We start from the raw sequence: 19,202 nt of genomic DNA on the forward strand, positions 1-19,202 counted from the left end.
GATCCACCTGGTAAGTGGTCAGTAATACTGGAGGGTGGATGATCAACCCTGGTAAGTGGGTCCAGTAATACTGGTGGGTGGCTGATCAACTTGGTAAGATGGTTCAAGTAATACTGGAGGGAGGTATCGATCAACCCTGGTTGGGTAAGATGGGTTTCCAGTATCCAGGAGGGTGGATTGATCAAACCTAGGGTAAGATGGTTCGTAATACTGGTAGGGTGGATGATCACTCTGGTAAGTTGGTCCAGTATATTGGTGGGTGGTATGATCAACCCTTGGTAGTGGTTCAGTAATACTGGAGGGTTGGATGATCAACTCTGGGAAGATGGTTCAAGTAATAATGAGAGGGTGGGTATAATGATCAACTCTGGTAACTTGATTTCAAGTAATATGGAGGTGGAATGATCAACCTCTGGTGAGTGTCAGTAATACTGGAAGGGTGGATGATCAACTCTGGTAAGATGGTCCAAGTAATACAGGAGGGTGGATGATCAACTCAGGTAAGATGGTCCTGTAATACTGGAGGGTGGATGATCAACCCTGGTTAAGATGGTTCATGTAAAACTGGAGGTGGATTGATTCAACCCTGGTAAGATGGTCCAGTAATACTGGAGGGTGGATGATCAACCCTGGTAAGATGGTCCAGTAATACTGGAGGGTGGATGATCAATCTGGTAAGATGGTTCAAGTAATAATGGAGGGTGGATGATCAACTCCGGTAAGATGGTCCAGTATATGGAGGGTGGATGATAACCTGGGTAAGATGGTTCAAGTAATATGGAGGGTGGTGATCAACTCAGGTAAGATGACTTCAAGTTAATACTGGAGGTGTGGATGGATCAACCTGGTAAGATGGTTCAAGTACTATGGAGGTGGATGATCAACTCTGGGTAAGAGATTCAAGTAATATGGAGGGTGGCATGATCAACTCTGGTAAGATGCATTCAAACGTAATACTGGAGGGTGGTATGATCAAATATGGTAAGTTGATTCAAGTAATTAATGGAGAGTAATGACCATCTGTAGTAAAAATGGTATCAACAGGGGAATCATAACCTGGAGGTAAGCGACATCTCGGAACTGGGCTTCCTTCAAAATACCCGTCGTTGGCTGCTTCCTTCCGTGCACCTCAACCAGGACACTCGGAGAGCCTTGGCAACATTTCTGTAGTAGACTGTTAGTGAACGTCTTTCAGTAATGGCTTTAATCCACATGTGCACTACTCCATATTACAGGTATAATGGTAAAAATTCAGTCGATTGTATTGTATACCTTGTTTTAATAGGGGATCCATAAACACATTTCATAAATGTGCTAAGGATAGATATCAATTCGTCCAGAGGTAAGTGGCTTCTGACTGTTGCCATCTTGCTTTCATGGCATCTAAGTACGGTTTGATCACTGAGTTAGTGAAGTATAATCCACTGAGAAGATCGTAAAGGTCGTTTAAGTTCCCAAACGGGAGTGTGCATACTGCGATTTATCAGTGTCTGTATGTTGCTTCACCTGTTGAGAGTCACTTCATTCATTGTGATTTATCCCTCAACAATCTGAGAAACTTTTTTCCACTGTAATATTGTTCTTCATCAGCTGACACACACTGCATCATATATAATGATGAATGTCATAGATGGAGCGCTAGACATGTTCCTCCCAAGAGCTGTCCCTCCTTGACAAATACTTGTTTTGGTTCTCTTTTATTATCCCTCTAAACTCCTAGTGGAAGGACGCTGTATTATTTTTCTATTTCATCCCCGATGCTGCTCTTGATCTCCTGTGGCTGCCTCTCTCTTCTCTCTCTCTCTCTCTCATTCTCTCTCTCTCTCTCTTCTCTCTCTCTCTCTTCTCTCTCTCTCTCTCTCCTCTCTTCTCTCCTCTCTCTCTCTCTCTCTCTCTCTCTCGATCTCTTTTCGCCCAGTAAAAAAACACTTTCTCTGGAAACATCAAGGCGTGTGAACTCAAGGTCATATCCTTATACTTTGAAGGTGTGTGCTGCTAGTTAGACTTGCGCCCTCATTTGTTCAACTCGCTTTTTGAAAATTAAAGCTTTTTACTTCCGATAGGAAGCAGCCAAAACTAGAGGAAGGTGGCACTTCTAAATTCCCTTTTCACTTTCGATTCGTATATTTGAATTTCAGAGTTTTCAAAGTTCTGAATCCCTTTCCTCAACTCCAAACTTGAATATCACAATCCTCTTGGTCTTATTGGCTTTCGCCAAAGCAGATTCATGGTGACTTCCATTCCTTGTCTTACGGTTGTCTGGTGTTTATCTCTTACGAAATGGAGAATCTTATGTTGAACCTTTTTTGAAAAGGAGAGTATCATCCTTTGGCCCACATTGTCCTTCGTCAGTTGACAGCACTTATATCACTGTAGGTTTCCATCAAAAATGTTTATCAAGTGAACCTCGCCAGAAACAGAATCATCAGGGAGGGGAGAGCGTGGCGGCCACCAGCCGTTGGTGTGTGTTCACTCTAGGTGCATTCTATCCTCGCATGGAGAACAGGTGTTTACCCGTGCTAATGGAGTGCTGCAAGTATTGCGCTGTTGTTTTTGATGTTTCCGGAGCTTATCTCCCCATTTTCAGTGCAGACCGACCGTTATGATGATCACAGGAGTATTTCAAGGATTCTACATCCTGTTTGCGGTTTGCGGGGAGGAAGTGTGACGGTTGTTTAATACGGGGACGAGTTGTGTGTGTGGTTAAGAGCGAGCCCAGTGTGTGAAGTAGGGTATTAAGGTATCGCCCATTGGCAGGTGTTACGTCTAAATGGGTGTGGTCGAGTTAGGATTGATGGGAGGGATGGACCGCCGTGGCTGTACGGTCTTAGCGTTCCTGACCACGATGCATTTTACGGGCCGCCCAGGGTCGAACGCAGGTCGAATCCTAGTTGCGGCAGTCGGCCCACAGTTAATCCGCTGTATCACCCTTACTGGTTGTCTTAAAAAGAGTACCGCCTAGGGAAAGAGTATATTATATATATTTTATATTATATATATTTACTTTTCATAATACACATTTCGCCATTTCCTGCGTTAAGCGAGATAGCGTTAAGAACAGAGGAACTGAGTACTTAGAGATAAAATTCCTCAACTTTTTGGCCCCTTTCTCTGTTCCCTCCGCGAAAAGTAAAACTGGAGGGGAGGATTTTCCGCCCCCGCTACCTCCCTTATAGTCGCCCTTCTTATGACACGTGGGAAGTATCTTCTTCTTCCTTTTCTTCCCCATATCCTAAGGATAATAAATATATTTATATATATTATATATAACTATAATATAATATATCTATTAATATATAGATATATATTAATATATATAATTATATATATAATGATATATATATATATAGATAGTCCTATGGAGTCCATGGGAAAATGAGAACACGATAAGTTCCCAGATCACACTTTTCGTACATAAATCACATCATCAGGGGGCGGAGACCAAGAGAGAAATAATAAGTCAATGTAATATACATCGAATAGACGAAGCAAGGACACCAATTGGTAAACATCGAATTGTTCCAAGACAATGTTGGACATCCATGTTTTACCAAATGGCGTTCTAGGGTTCTCTCTTCGATGTATATCAAACTGACTTATTTTTCTCTCTTGTGTCTCCCCTGATGATGTGATTATACTCGAAAGTTCACTTGGAATTATCGTGTTTCATTTTCCCCGTGGACCATAGGAATATCTTGCTCACGCGCAAAATTGTGATCCTTTCCATTATATTTATATATATATATATATATATATATATATATATATATATATATATTATATATATATATTATATATACATCTAGCGTTCATGGGATGGCTTTAATTAAGGCCCTAGTTGTCTGAGCCATTTCAGCTAACATAAAAAAAGAAAAAAAAGTTCTGATCCTTGAGCGCTACTACCGTCTGTTTTTCTAACACTTGGGGAAAAGATGATATCCTACGTAACATATGGTCGGGCAACATGTCCCTCACACACAGTTCAATTGCCTCTGTTAATCACGAGGAAATTAACAACCAGCGTTACACTCTGCTGCTGCTGCGCCTTTCATTTAATTAACTGCTGCAGTATATCCAGAGGCCTTGACCTTCTCCGTCTTCTATAATCTCCATAAATTCCGGAGGGGGAATATAAGACCTCGCATACTTTCGTCTCTCGAGAAATTAAACCCAGACACCGCAATGGTCGCCTGAGTCACTACCCCACACTGGTAGCCTGAGTCACTACCCCACACTGGTCGCCTGAGTCACTACCCCACACTGGTCGCCTGAGTCACTACCCCACACTGGTCGCCTGAGTCACTACCCCACACTGGTCGCCTGAGTCACTACCCCACACTGGTCGCCTGAGTCACTACCCCACACTGGTCGCCTGAGTCACTACCCCACACTGGTAGCCTGAGTCATCACCCCACACTGGTAGCCTGAGTCACTACCCCACACTGGTCGCCTGAGTCACTACCCCACACTGGTAGCCTGAGTCACTACCCCACACTGGTAGCCTGAGTCATTACCCCACACTGGTAGCCTGAGTCACTACCCCACACTGGTAGCCTGATTCATCACCCCACACTGGTAGCCTGAGTCACTACCCCACATGGTCGCCTGAGTCACTACCCCACACTGGTAGCCTGAGTCATCACCCCACACTGGTAGCCTGATTCATCACCCCACACTGGTCGCCTGAGTCACTACCCCACATGGTCGCCTGAGTCACTACCCCACACTGGTAGCCTGATTCATCACCCCACACTGGTAGCCTGAGTCACTACCCCACACTGGTAGCCTGAGTCACTACCCCACATGGTCGCCTGAGTCACTACCCCACACTGGTAGCCTGATTCATCACCCCACACTGGTAGCCTGATTCATCACCCCACACTGGTAGCCTGAGTCACTACCCCACACTGGTCACATGAGTCACTACCCCACATGGTCGCCTGAGTCACTACCCCACACTGGTAGCCTGATTCATCACCCCACACTGGTAGCCTGATTCATCACCCCACACTGGTAGCCTGAGTCATCACCCCACACTGGTCGCCTGAGTTACTACCCGACACTGGTCGCCTGAGTTACTACCCGACACTGGTCGCCTGAGTCACTACCCCACACTGGTAGCCTGAGTCATCACCCCACACTGGTAGCCTGAGTCACTACCCCACACTGGTAGCCTGATTCATCACCCCACACTGGTCGCCTGAGTCACTACCCCACATGGTCGCCTGAGTCACTACCCCACACTGGTAGCCTGAGTCATCACCCCACACTGGTAGCCTGAGTCACTACCCCACTGGTCGCCTGAGTCACTACCCCACACTGGTCGCCTGAGTCACTACCCCACACTGGTAGCCTGAGTCACTACCCCACACTGGTCGCCTGAGTCACTACCCCACACTGGTAGCCTGAGTCACTACCCCACACTGGTAGCATGAGTCACTACCCCACACTGGTCGCCTGAGTCACTACCCCACACTGGTCACATGAGTCACTACCCCACACTGGTAGCCTGAGTCATCACCCCACACTGGTAGCCTGAGTCATCACCCCACACTGGTCACATGAGTCATCACCCCACACTGGTAGCCTGAGTCACTACCCCACACTGGTAGCCTGAGTCACTTCCCCACACTGGTAGCCTGAGTCATCACCCCACACTGGTCGCCTGAGTCACTACCCCACACTGGTCACATGAGTCACTACCCCACACTGGTCACATGAGTCACTACCCCACACTGGTAGCCTGAGTCATCACCCCACACTGGTAGCCTGAGTCATCACCCCACACTGGTAGCCTGAGTCATCACCCCACACTGGTAGCCTGAGTCATCACCCCACACTGGTCGCCTGAGTTACTACCCGACACTGGTCGCCTGAGTCACTACCCCACACTGGTAGCCTGAGTCATCACCCCACACTGGTCGCCTGAGTTACTACCCCACACTGGTCGCCTGAGTCACTACCCCACACTGGTCGCCTTACGGTAAAGGAGAACGTTCAATCCTGCTTTATAGTAAAGGAAAACGTTCAACCACGTCTTATAGTAATGAAAAAACGTTCAACTTTGTCTTATAGTAAAGGAAAACGTTCAACCCCGCTTATAGTAAAGGAAAACGTTCAACCCCGTCTTATAGTAAAGGAAAACGTTCAACCCCGTCTTATAGTAATGAAAAACGTTCAACCCCGTCTTATAGTAATGAAAAAACGTTCGACCCCGTCTTATGGTAATGGAAAAACGTTCAACAACTCAACGACACCATTCTATAGCACGACACTGTTAGACTTCAAGGTTGAAACAGATCCAGAATTTCTTTGAGGGTATATTCTTCCCGTTTTTCTAGCGATGTTCGTATTTGTCTGTGTTCATGGTTTCAAGTGAGCGACGTCTCTATACTCGCAACACGCTCGTCATCTGTCCCTTTTCTTGGAGTGCAATGGTTCTCGTGCTCCTCTCTGGTTCGACACGGTATTCATATGATGAGACGCGCTGTGTTGAGGAATGATGGTTCCATTATTCAAAACCCTTCCTGCTCGGGGATGGCGTTGGGTTTTTTTGGGGTTTTTAATCCTACCACGACAGCGGACGTGACGGATAACTACTAATCCAGACCGCTATTCTTTTTTTTTTTATATATGACAGGCGGGAAACGGAGTTTACTAGCGGGTCATCATTGGCCAGCCAGAGTGGCTGGTGAGGCAGGTGGGGCGTGGCCGCTATCTCTACCGCCTCCTCCTCCTCCTCCTCCTCCTCCTCCTCCACCGCCTCCTCCTCCTCCCTTCCACGCTCACTGTTTGCTAACGGACAGGAGGCCAATTTTCCACGGCGTGCGTAATAAATGGCAGCGTTGTGACCCGCTGCGTTATATTTTCAAGATTTACTTAATTCGTGCAACATAAATTTTCCTGTCAGACACACACACACACACACACACACACACACGCACATTTAGCACACACACACACACACACACACACACACACACACACATATATATATATATATATATATATATATATATATATATATATATATATATATATATATTTTTTTTTTTTTTTTTTTTTTTTTTTTTTTTTGCCGCTGTCTCCCGCGTTTGCGAGGTAGCGCAAGGAAACAGACGAAAGAAATGGCCCAACCCACCCCCATACACATGTATATACATACGTCCACACACGCAAATATACATACCTACACAGCTTTCCATGGTTTACCCCAGCCGTTTCACATGCCCTGATTCAATCCACTGACAGCACGTCAACCCCGGTATACCACATCGCTCCAACTCACTCTATTCCTTGCCCTCCTTTCACCCTCCTGCATGTTCAGGCCCCGATCACACAAAATCTTTTTCACTCCATCTTTCCACCTCCAATTTGGTCTCCCTCTTCTCCTCGTTCCCTCCACCTCCGACACATATATCCTCTTGGTCAATCTTTCCTCACTCATTCTCTCCATGTGACCAAACCATTTCAAAACACCCTCCTCTGCTCTCTCAACCACGCTCTTTTTATTTCCACACATCTCTCTTACCCTTACGTTACTTACTCGATCAAACCACCTCACACCACACATTGTCCTCAAACATCTCAATTCCAGCACATCCATCCTCCTGCGCACAACTCTATCCATAGTCCACGCCTCGCAACCATACAACATTGTTGGAACCACTATTCCTTCAAACATACCCATTTTTGCTCTCCGAGATAATGTTCTCGACTTCCACACATTCTTCAAGGCTCCCAGAATTTTCGCCCCCTCCCCCACCCTATGATCCACTTCCGCTTCCATGGTTCCATCCGCTGCCAGATCCACTCCCAGATATCTAAAACACTTCACTTCCTCCAGTTTTTCTCCATTCAAACTCACCTCCCAGTTGACTTGACCCTCAACCCTACTGTACCTAATAACCTTGCTCTTATTCACATTTACTCTTAACTTTCTTCCTTCACACACTTTACCAAACTCAGTCACCAGCTTCTGTAGTTTCTCACATGAATCAGCCACCAGCGCTGTATCATCAGCGAACAACAGCTGACTCACTTCCCAAGCTCTCTCATCCCCAACAGACTTCATACTTGCCCCTCTTTCCAAAACTCTTGCATTCACCTCCCTAACAACCCCATCCATAAACAAATTAAACAACCATGGAGACATCACACACCCCTGCCGCAAACCTACATTCACTGAGAACCAATCACTTTCCTCTCTTCCTACACGTACACATGCCTTACATCCTCGATAAAAACTTTTCACTGCTTCTAACAACTTGCCTCCCACACCATATATTCTTAATACCTTCCACAGAGCATCTCTATCAACTCTATCATATGCCTTCTCCAGATCCATAAATGCTATATACAAATCCATATATATATATATACATATATATATATATATATATATATATATATATATATATATATATATATATATATATATATATATATATATATATCATTTATTCATTTATTATACTTTGTCGCTGTATCCCGCGTTAGCGAGGTAGCGGAAGGAAACAGACGAAAGAATGGCCCAACTCACCCACATACACATGTATATACATACACGTCCACACACGCACATACATGTACCTTTACATCTCAACGTATATATATATATATATATATATATATATATATATAAGGGGAGAAAGAATACTTCCCACGTATTCCCTGCGTGTCGTAGAAGGCGACTAAAAGGGAAGGGAGCGGGGGGCTGGAAATCCTCCCCTCTCGTTTTTTTTTTTTTTTAATTTTCCAAAAGAAGGAACAGAGAAGAGGGCCAGGTGAGGATATTCCCTCAAAGGCCCAGTCCTCTGTTCTTAACGCTACCTCGCTATCGCGGGAAATGGCGAATAGTATGAAAAAAAAAAAAATATATATATATATATATATATATATATATATATATATACACACACAGACATATACAAGTATACACATGTACATAATTCATACTGTCTGCCCTTATTCATTCCGTCGCCACCCCACTACACATGAAATAACAACCCCCTCTCCCCGCATGTGCGCGAGGTAGCGCTAGGAAACGACAACAAAGGCCACATTCGTTCACACTCAGTCTCTAGCTGTCATGTATAATGCACCGAACCACAGCTCCCTTTCCACATCCAGGCCCCACAAAACTTTCCATGGTTTACCCCAGACACTTCACATGCCCTGGTTCAATCCACTGACAGCACGTCGACCCCAGTATACCACATCGTTCCAATTCTCTCTCTCTCTCTCTCTCTCTCTCTCTCTCTCTCTCTCTCTCTCTCTCTCTCTCTCTCTCTCTCTCTCTCTCTCTCTCTCTCTCTCTCTCTCTCTCTCTCTCTCTCTCTCTCTCATACATTTCCCAAGGCCTTGACCACAAACATGACATAGCTAAGATACATTTGCAGCCTTCCCGTCACAACCACTACATACCTCGTCAACCCCCGCCACAACCATTACATACCCCGTCAATCTCCACTACAACCACTACATACCCCGTCAACCCTCGTCACAACCTTTACATACCCCGTCAACCCCCTGTCACAACCATTACATACCCCGTCAACCCCCTTCACAACTATTACATACCCCGTCAACCCGTCACAACCATTACACACCCCGTCAACCCGTCACAACCACTACTTACCCCGTCAACCCTCGTCACAACCATTACATCCCCGTCAACCCGTCACAACCATTACATACCCCGTCAACCCTCGCCACAACCATTACATACCCCGTCAACCCTCGCCACACACTACATACCCCGTCAACCCGTCACAACCACTACATACCCCGTCAACCCCCGCCACGACCACTACATGCTCAAGGTATCGTCCAATCCCATCCACACTTCGCTACAACCCATTACAATATCTACCCCACTGACCCCACAACCAAAATTCGGTGAAATATGGAAAATGCATTTTTTTTTCCCCGAAAAGGTGTGTGTGTGTGTGTGTGTGTGTGTGTGTGGGGGGGGGGGGGGGTTGCGGGATATGCAATTTTTGGCCTCCTGATGTAAATTCTGACCCCTGGATTTCTTACCGCCTGATATACGTGCCCCGGTAATGATCATAACCACGGTATAAAGAAGTACGTGAGGACAGAGCCGGAGGAGGAGGAGGAGGAGCAGCGGGTGGCGTGGCGGGAGGTACAGGGCGCGGGGAACTGATGATCTTCAAGCCACGGCCTTGAGAAGCTCCAAGGAACACACGTCTTTTAACTTCACTCTCGTCACCTTGAAACAACACAGCTGAGTCTTTGTGAGAGAGACAGCCGAGTATCCAGCGCAGGCAGGAGCCAGCCCCTTGTATCCATTCTTTGCTAACGCGTATATAAGCTAACTTGCCCATTGGCGACATCACATGCAGTTATTAGGTCAAGAAAAGTGGTGTTCTTCGTCTGCCTCCAGTCCCCATGAACTGATAGGGAGGGAGTGATACAGTTGTGTACGTTATGGCCCGTGTGTGAAACCATTGATAGTCGGTGACGTGTGTGTGTGTGTGTGTGTGTGTGGTACTCGGGTAAACACCATCCTTATGGGAATTTCGCACAGACAACGCGACCTTAATCAAACCCTGCAGGAAATGTCACAACACCTAATTGTTCATGACAAGATTCCTAAAATCTTAAGTTTGTATCCACTTTTTGCATCGAGTAAAACGTACCGTGCGAAACTATGTAATGTATGTATTGAAATACGTTTTTGTAACATCTTATGTAAAACCACCTACTGGGGTCTGACTAAGACCTTTTGTGACCCCCTGTCATCCTTTTGCGCTACCGCTCACAGGATGAGCATTGGGGGATGCACAGTAAACTTGGAGGGGGAACACTGGCACAAATTAAGATCAGCCACGGTCGACCTCCCGCCACTGTAACGGTGGCACGACGCGTCGCTTGCCTTCCCCACAACACTGCAGTGAGGCAAGAACTGAATCCAGTTTTGCTGGGTTGTAAAAATCACGTTCCTTTCTGCTCTCTGTCTGTCTCAGGGTCAAAGACGACTGGGCAGTAGGCCAGCGCTTCAGTGGTTGTTAAGTTTCACTCCCCGTTTATCCCAGGTGGCTGTGTTTTCCCCCTCACCCCAGGTGTAGGCAGCTGGCCTTCAAGCCCATGAACTTAATATCTCTCGCACGTAATACCTGATACGTAGCCCACACGACTCGTTCTTTGTAACTCTATAGATTTTTTTCTTGCAGTGACACTGTGCAGCGGGCGAGCTCCTGACCTTTGGGAAAATCTAATGAGCTCTCTCTCTCTCTCTCTCTCTCTCTCTCTCTCTCTCCCACACACACACACCAGTGACGGAGAGGGTACTGTCCCCGGGGTTGTGTGTATCGCGCGCGAGGACCAACGACTTGACACAGGCAGGTTAAAGTCGTGGTGAGGCGTGGTGTTGTTGCTGCACACGTGACTTGTTGTTGCTCCAGTGTACGTGCACAGGCAGGTTGGGGCACACGGGTATTGTACTGCAGCCTGAGTGAACCTGACCTCACCTGACGGCGTGTATCAGGTCCCCCTCCTTCACGTCATTGTCTATCGGCTGCAGGTGTAGACGAAGGGAAGTCGGCGGCGTCGGTGTAAGGGCTGCCTATGTTGATCCTGGGAGGATCTCCTCCCACAGGAGGCTATTGACCCTAGTTGGAGTGTTACCACGAGTTTCTGGTCTTTGTGGTCATTGCCTGAAGCCACGGCGCACTACCCTGGGGCGCTGGAGGGCCCCGGGCCAGTCTAATCGACCTCCCGCGGATCGTAAACACTCCCGGACGCGTCCACTATTTTAGCAACACATTTATCATCAGTGGAAGGGGATGGTTCTCTCCTCCTGTCCTAATGTGGAGCTCTTAACACGAACACTGGCGAGCCGTGTGAGCGTTCGAGAGGGAAGTCTCTCCTGGTTGAGGAAGGTTTAAGGATAAAAGGTTGATAAATCCAGCAAGTAAGGCTGTGGGAATCTCAGTTAACAGTGACACGGTTGGTACTCCCACGGGCGCCGTAGGGAGGAACGCGGAGGCAGAGACTGCGTAAACAAGGACTGAAATTACCGGGGGTGGAGGTTGAAGACCCTGAGAAACACCGGGGAGACCTTGATTGGGTTGATTAATGAATCGATAGTTTGTTTAACCAGGAGAAAGGGGGCGCGTGTGTGGACTGCATCGCTCATTGCCCGTACGAGGTGCCTGAGGAGGTGCTGCTTGGGAATTATTGTACGTCTGTAATGAGGAGAGGAGCGGGAGGGTTGGTGCTGGTAGCTCCATACGTGGGCAGGATGGTGAGGGCGGAGCAGCACGTCAAGTGCCGCCCTCAAGCCTGGGGGTGAGGCAGGAGTGTGGTGAGTGATGGGTACTCAACAGGAAGACCTCAGCAGGGTTGGATGTAAAAAGAAAAAAAAAGGAAAAAAGAAAATCGTGGATTTTTTAACTGGTAATTTGTGACAACTTGTTGATCACGAAGGAAAACGTTACTGTTCTAAGGTAGAATCGATGCAGCTTTATTTAGTCGTCTGTTATGAAAGTTTGCCCACGATGGTTCGCTGTTATTATTGAAGTCAGAGGCTTCACTGTGGACCTTGCTAAAGGTGACGTGCTCCAGTAGCTGCAACATAGTAACACACACACACACACACACACACACACACACACACACACACACACACACACACACACACAGACTTGCATCAGTTATATAAGATTTCCCAACAGATACAGAAAAGCAAATATTATCTTGAGAAAGATCAACACACACACACACACACACACACACACACACACGCACACACACACACACACACACACACACACGCACACACCATCTGTTTCTCCGTATGTAGTAAGAGGTCTTGGGTTAATGGGTTCCTTTCAGGCAACCTTGTCCCATATTGTGGCATCTGTATGGGAAGCGATGAATGGTTCCCTCGGGTGCAGTTAATGATGCGAGAGTCTCTCTCATGTCTGGGGTCATCAGGAGAAATGAGGTCATCAGGGAGAATAAGGGGCAGAGTCCCCTCGTGTCTGGGGGTGATGGGGAAGAATGAGAAACTCGAAACGCTTCTCGCTCTACCGTGCCCCATGCTTGTTGCTACAGTGATTCCCATACTTTATGAGGATGTATCATGAGGTATGATGATGTAACATCCTCACAACAACTTCTACACCGACATTTGTAGACTGGCATCTCAACACCTACTGTGCCGATGTGGAAGAATGAATCGATAAGAGAGACGTTGTCAGTATAGCAGAAAGAGAGAGAGAGAGAGAGAGAGAGAGAGAGAGAGAGAGAGAGAGAGAGAGAGAGAGAGAGAGAGAGAATTGTAGATAGATAGTTGTTAAGAGATCTGTTTTGGACGAAGACCAGCGAAGACCCATCGGTAGAGAGAGAGAGAGAGAGAGAGAGAGAGAGAGAGAGAGAGAGAGAGAGAGAGAGAGAGAGAGAGAGAATTGTAGATAGATAGTTGTTAAGAGATCTGTTTTGGACGAAGACCAGCGAAGACCCATCGGTAGAGAGAGAGAGAGAGAGAGAGAGAGAGAGAGAGGTCCTCGCACTCGCCTCGTGTAAGGGTAAGCTCCACATGTGGAAAACTCATTTGCAATGCCTTTGTGCTGCGATGGAAACATAGTGTAAGGCGGAGGAAGGAGAGTTTTTCCTTGCCCGTCTGGCTTCATAATAGGAGAGATCGAATCATGGACTGGATGAAGGGATTGTCTTAAAAGGGTATAGGGGGATGAATGCCTCCATTCCCGGACAAGATTATGGAGAACTTTCAAAGATTAGTGCAGTCAACGCTGCCACTACCAAAGTGCCTCAGCTGGAGTGTAGGAGCGGCAGTAGGAAGAGGAGGAAGAGTTGCAATGGATGACGAGACGTACAGGAGTGTTGTCAGAGCGACCAGATCATCCAATTGGGGGTGATATTGTGTATGTATAGCGCGAGGGATGGGAGGTGAATAACACCCAGAGTGTTGGGAGGGTGGTAACAGTAGGGTGGCGGATACTTTTTTTTCTTCATATCGTTACTGGGAAACATGGAGGCTTCAACTCCCGTATTATCTGTGTGGGAGGATTTCAGCAGTCTACTGTGGTGTAGGTTCAAATACGCTAAGTACGGGACTTCAGTTTGGATGCCGTACACTCTTGGCAGGGACTTACTCAGTCTTATAAAATCTATTGTGTTGACAGAGAAGTAGTTGTAGAAGGCGAAAAGAATGGTAGATTGGAATAATGTTACACGGGAATATACGGAGAAACCTTCTGATGTAAAAAGAGGTTATCTGTAAAAATGTTCCTGCCTACCTGTTCTTATTGTTTCAACTCCTATCATGTTGAGCCAGACGACATGAAAAATTGAAGAGTCAGAGCCCAGGAAACGTGCAGTATTCGTGCTGGCATTAGAATAGTCACAGATTCCCTTTGAAACTGATAAATGGTTGTAGATTTTAGTGAAAATTGTGAATATAACGAGGAAACATTATGAATATAATGAGGAAACATTATTAGATAGGAAGAGTTAGGTTCAGGGGTAAAATAAGTTATCAAATGTTCTCGCCAGATGGTAATAGACAGAAGAAAATGGTGTGGATGTTGGCGAAAGGAATGAAAGAAGTTCGGGCGAACTACAAGAATTCGGGTCTTGGAAAGAGCAGCCAGTACTGTTCCTCCTGAGCCCTTCCTTGACATAGCAACAGAGGCGGACGGAACCCCTGAGACTTCGCACCACAGACGTCAAGTAGCGGGGACCATATTGAGGTTACCCTTTACCACACTGGAACGTTGATAAACGTATAAAGTGAGCAAAAGAAACAAAGAGTTCGAGGAAAAAAGGTAAAAGCGAGAAACTAGGTTTAGGTGTGAGGAAGAGATGCTAAACGTAGTCCTGACATAGAGGACGCTTGAAAACTAGAGGTTAGTGCGTCTTTTACGTTTACTGTTTTCTTTCACGATCAGACGACGATCATCCATGGCGTTGGTCCTGTAGACCAGAGTCTTGTCTCACGTACACTTGGACATGGGAGGCACTTCTTACAATAAAATACTCCATAAAATAATCCTACCCTCGCAAAAGACAACTTTGTACCTTTCTCTTGACCTACCGACGCTTTACCTTGTACTCCGTCCAGTCACACACGCTCCTTCCTTGTCCAGACCGTACACTTCACTTTTCTGTTTAGCTATCATATGACCGTGATGCAACAAAAACATGCTTTTATATGGACACAATTGAAGTGTCAAAACAGGTATGAGGTTCAAGTCAAGTGTGGCCAAAACAAAATTAATCTAACTCGTTTAGAGTTTTTGCTCAGGACTTACATGACAAATAGCATTTAATGCAAGTCTCCCATCTTTTCAGTATGGCTACTGACATGACAACCTTATACGTGGAGGAGGAGGTGGGCACTGCCATGACACCGGCAGGAAGGGACGACCAATACTTCCAACTGCCACCAGAGGGACAAAAATGTCTCGAGGATTTCTGGGACAGCCTACCACTGGATGGTAAGTAAAATAGCATTCCTGATTGCCTCAACTTTTTACCGGGATTACGATATTCAAAACCCGTTTTCCATAATGTTGTGATGGTCATGCGATACATTTGCTCGGAGTTAGGTGATGCACGGCAAGAATGCGAGGCTAGGCTTGTTGGAGAAGTCGAGTGAACTTGTGGTAACAACAACCCAGAATAGGGTTGGTTGACCCGGGAGTTAAATTAGATTTTGTGGTAAACATAGAAAGTTACACAGACCGACATTTAGTTGCTTTTCTGTCCTTCACAATACGTTTTATGTTTTCGGTCTCCTCTGATAATATAACAAGTCTCGAGAGGACCTGGTCGTCTTTTGCTGTTTGCGTACCTTTGTATTTTGCGGTCAAGTGATCGTCTCACTTTCAGTGAGTGGCTTTTGATGTGTTAAGATTCTAAGGAAGGCAAAAACCGAGGAAAGTTAAAGGTGAGCCAACGTAAACACTGCCGGGCTAGGTGTCGGGTATATCTACTCAGAAACAAAAGAACAACAGACATGATTATCAGGAAAGAAAAGCGGCCAAGGAAAGAGAAGCTTTTTCTCTTTCTTTTCCTTGCAATAAACGAAATGGAGACTTCGTGATTCACTCACAGGTATCAGATCACATCCATGTGAAAGCGTACTTCGGGAAGCTGATCCTGCCATTTTTCACGGACTGTTGAGGTTCTCGCGGCGACGCGCAATTTACGCTGATGTTCTGCCGGTGTTATATACACACATCTATATATATATATATATATATATATATATATATATATATATATATATATATATATATATATATATATATATATATCCATATTTCACATTTTTTTATACAAAAACATATGAATGATAAGTCTCAGACTTTACGTAAAGTTAACTTGTGTTATATAAACCGTATGTGTCAACATCCTACACTCTAGTAAACAACTCAAACATTGATGTTTCGTAGCTACTTAATGTCTGTCTGCCCGTGATATGCCAGACCGTAGATGACAGTGTAAAGGAAAATCATCAAGTACAGTGGAGTCGACTGTACTTATCTTAGGCCTGGGAGTTGAGATAAGCAATGTGGATGATCGGACAGATGGGTGGGTGGTTCCCTTACTGGCGATTACTCTTCGAAAAGAAGTCGCTTGGTTATCACATAAGTGTAAGACTCCAACGTGTGTTCCTGGACTGATAAGTGATATGAGTGGTCTGGAGGAGTGAGGATAGTATGAGACATTGGTAAGACGGGAAGATGAGGCTGGGGAGGATCAGTGAGCTGACGGAGGCGAGGCTGGGGAGGATCAGTGAGCTGACGGAGGCGAGGCTGGTGAGGAGAAACTGTATATCGCTGTAGATAGAAATGTATATGGGAGGAGTACAGCTGTGTATGTGAAGGACAGCGTGTTTGCCTACCTGTTTCTGTCTATGGGTGTCATTCTAAATGACAACAGTAGACACAACCCTGCAACTCGCAACAGGCAACTGGCTTGTTTTGCAACCTGTATAGAAAAGTTTGCCTTCAACGGGTGCATAAATCCGTGAAGTGACTTCCCAAGCGGAGAGTGGCGACGGTTGGCTCAGATCAGCGTGTGTTCGTGTCGCTGCCACAACCTTCACGGGCAGTGAGAGATCCGAGACCAGTGTGTTGCATGTGTAATGTTGGCTATGAGGAGGGATCTCTTTTGCGGGAGAGGAGGCGAGGTCAGGACGGAAGAGTAGGCGGGAGAGTACGAGGGTGGGTAGCCTGCGTAACGATGGCCTACAATGCACAAAAGTGGATATTACGTCTTGCGATTCGAACACGTCGACGGTCAGTCACGTTTGGTAAATAACGCACCTTTGTGTTACGCCCACGTCAGAACGTTGCTACGGGAAACAAATAACGTAAAAACTTCGTCGACCTTTGCTGACTGGCTTTAACTGGAAGTTTGTCACCGAGAGTGTTGTAAAGACCGAGTATGTGAGGTAAGTTGTTCTGGACGGAGCTAATCACAGTGTGACCGACCATATTGTACCGACGTTGAGGCACTGAAAGTCGAGCAAAGTACCTATCTACAGCTGTGAGAAAGTAAACCTGTTTAACTTATCCCATAAACTTGAATGGGAAGGTAAGATTCAGCTGGTGTTAACTGGGCTACCAGCTCTGCGTATGGGAGGGATGGAGATATCACCTCACCAAGTGTCAGACAGCAACATAGCTTCGAGCTGTGTTGAGGGAGAGGAGATTTAACCTCACTAACTGTCAGATAACAACATAGTCTCGAGCTGTGTTGAGGGAGAGAAGGAGACCTAACCTTACCAACTGTCAGATAACAACATAGTCTCGAGCTGTGTTGAGGGAGAGAAGGAGACCTAACCTTACCAACTGTCAGATAACAACATAGTCTCGAGCTGTGTTGAGGGAGAGGAGACCTAACTTCACCAAGTATCAGACAACAACATAGCCTCAAGTTATGTTGAGAGAGAGAAGGAGACTTAACCTCACCAACAGTTAGACAACAACATAGCTTCGAGCTGTGTTCAGGGAGAGAAACCCCACCTCGCCAATGGTTAGACAAAAACATAGCCTCGAGCTGTGCTAAGGGAGAGATGGAATCCCTAACCTTACCCAGTGTCAGACAACAACAGAGCCACTATCTGTGTTGATGGAGTGATGGAGATTACATGTCACCAAGTGTCAGGCAACTTACACACACACACACACACACACACACACACACACAGACACACACACCAGCAACAAATATCAACTTCCCCGAGGTGAGAGTCAAAGTTGCCCAAAGCAACACTTCTTTACCGAGCGAGAGACGGACCTCCTCCTCCTCCCTTAGTGCTTGTCTTCTGGCAGGCCAGACTGATGCCCTGAACCAAGGTGATGCGGACAGAGTGTGAGAAATGTCAGGTGGTCCTGGGACTCGTACCGTGACGGGAAACTGTGGAAAAGGTGGGAACGCAAGGGGTCCCGGGACAATTATGCATAAAGGGAAAGCAAGTCGTTGGACAAGTGATGTGAGGGGACACCGTTTGAATAAGGAGATAGTAGTTGGTTAAGCCTGGGATCAATGAAGAGAGGACAGTGTGGGGGAAGTATAGGGAAGCTGATAAACCAATGGCAGATGACGTCAGGTGGATATGTTGATACTAAGTGGTGGAAGCAGACATCCGACACAAGTAGGCAGTAGCGGGAGGGCCTTCCTTACGAACACTCAGTCGAATCCCGGCAGCCACCCCGCGCAGGCGCAGGTGGTGGTTGGTGGTGGGCCAGCGGCTGCGTGGGGCGCTTCCTCGGCCGGTGTGTTCTGCTGGTTTGGTGTGTCTTCTGGTTTTAGGTCTCCTTTGTTTGTCTTACTGATTGGGTCGGTGACCTCAAGCTAATCAAATCATATTTGATTGTTTCCAGTTGACTTTTAGGGCCATTTTCTTTATATATTAGCTGAGACAACACGGGCAGCTAAGGCCTTAATCAAGGCCATCCCGTTAGCGTTATATATATATATATATATATATATATATATATATATATATATATATATATATATATATATATATATATATATATATATATATATTTCTTTTTGCTTTGTCGCTGTCTCCCGCGTTTGCGAGGTAGCGCAAGGAAACAGACGAAAGAAATGGCCCAACCCACCCCCATACACATGTATATACATACGTCCACACACGCAAATATACATACCTACACAGCTTTCCATGGTTT

General features: G+C 46.1%; 1 protein-coding gene across 2 annotated transcripts in view; it reads left to right on the forward strand.

The window, feature by feature from the left end:
- The window catches only part of LOC139764008 (corticotropin-releasing factor receptor 1-like), a 102,782-nt gene that overhangs the window by 12,256 nt on the left and 71,324 nt on the right, over positions 1-19,202 (forward strand). For both annotated transcript variants that reach the window (XM_071690477.1, XM_071690478.1), the window contains exon 2: positions 15,343-15,488. In XM_071690477.1, the coding sequence (XP_071546578.1) occupies positions 15,344-15,488 (145 nt within the window). In that variant the 5' untranslated portion in view covers position 15,343. The remainder of the gene's footprint in view (positions 1-15,342; positions 15,489-19,202) is intronic.

The sequence above is a fragment of the Panulirus ornatus genome, chromosome 48, assembly GCF_036320965.1.
Source record: "Panulirus ornatus isolate Po-2019 chromosome 48, ASM3632096v1, whole genome shotgun sequence".
NCBI classification, from domain to species: domain Eukaryota; kingdom Metazoa; phylum Arthropoda; class Malacostraca; order Decapoda; family Palinuridae; genus Panulirus; species Panulirus ornatus.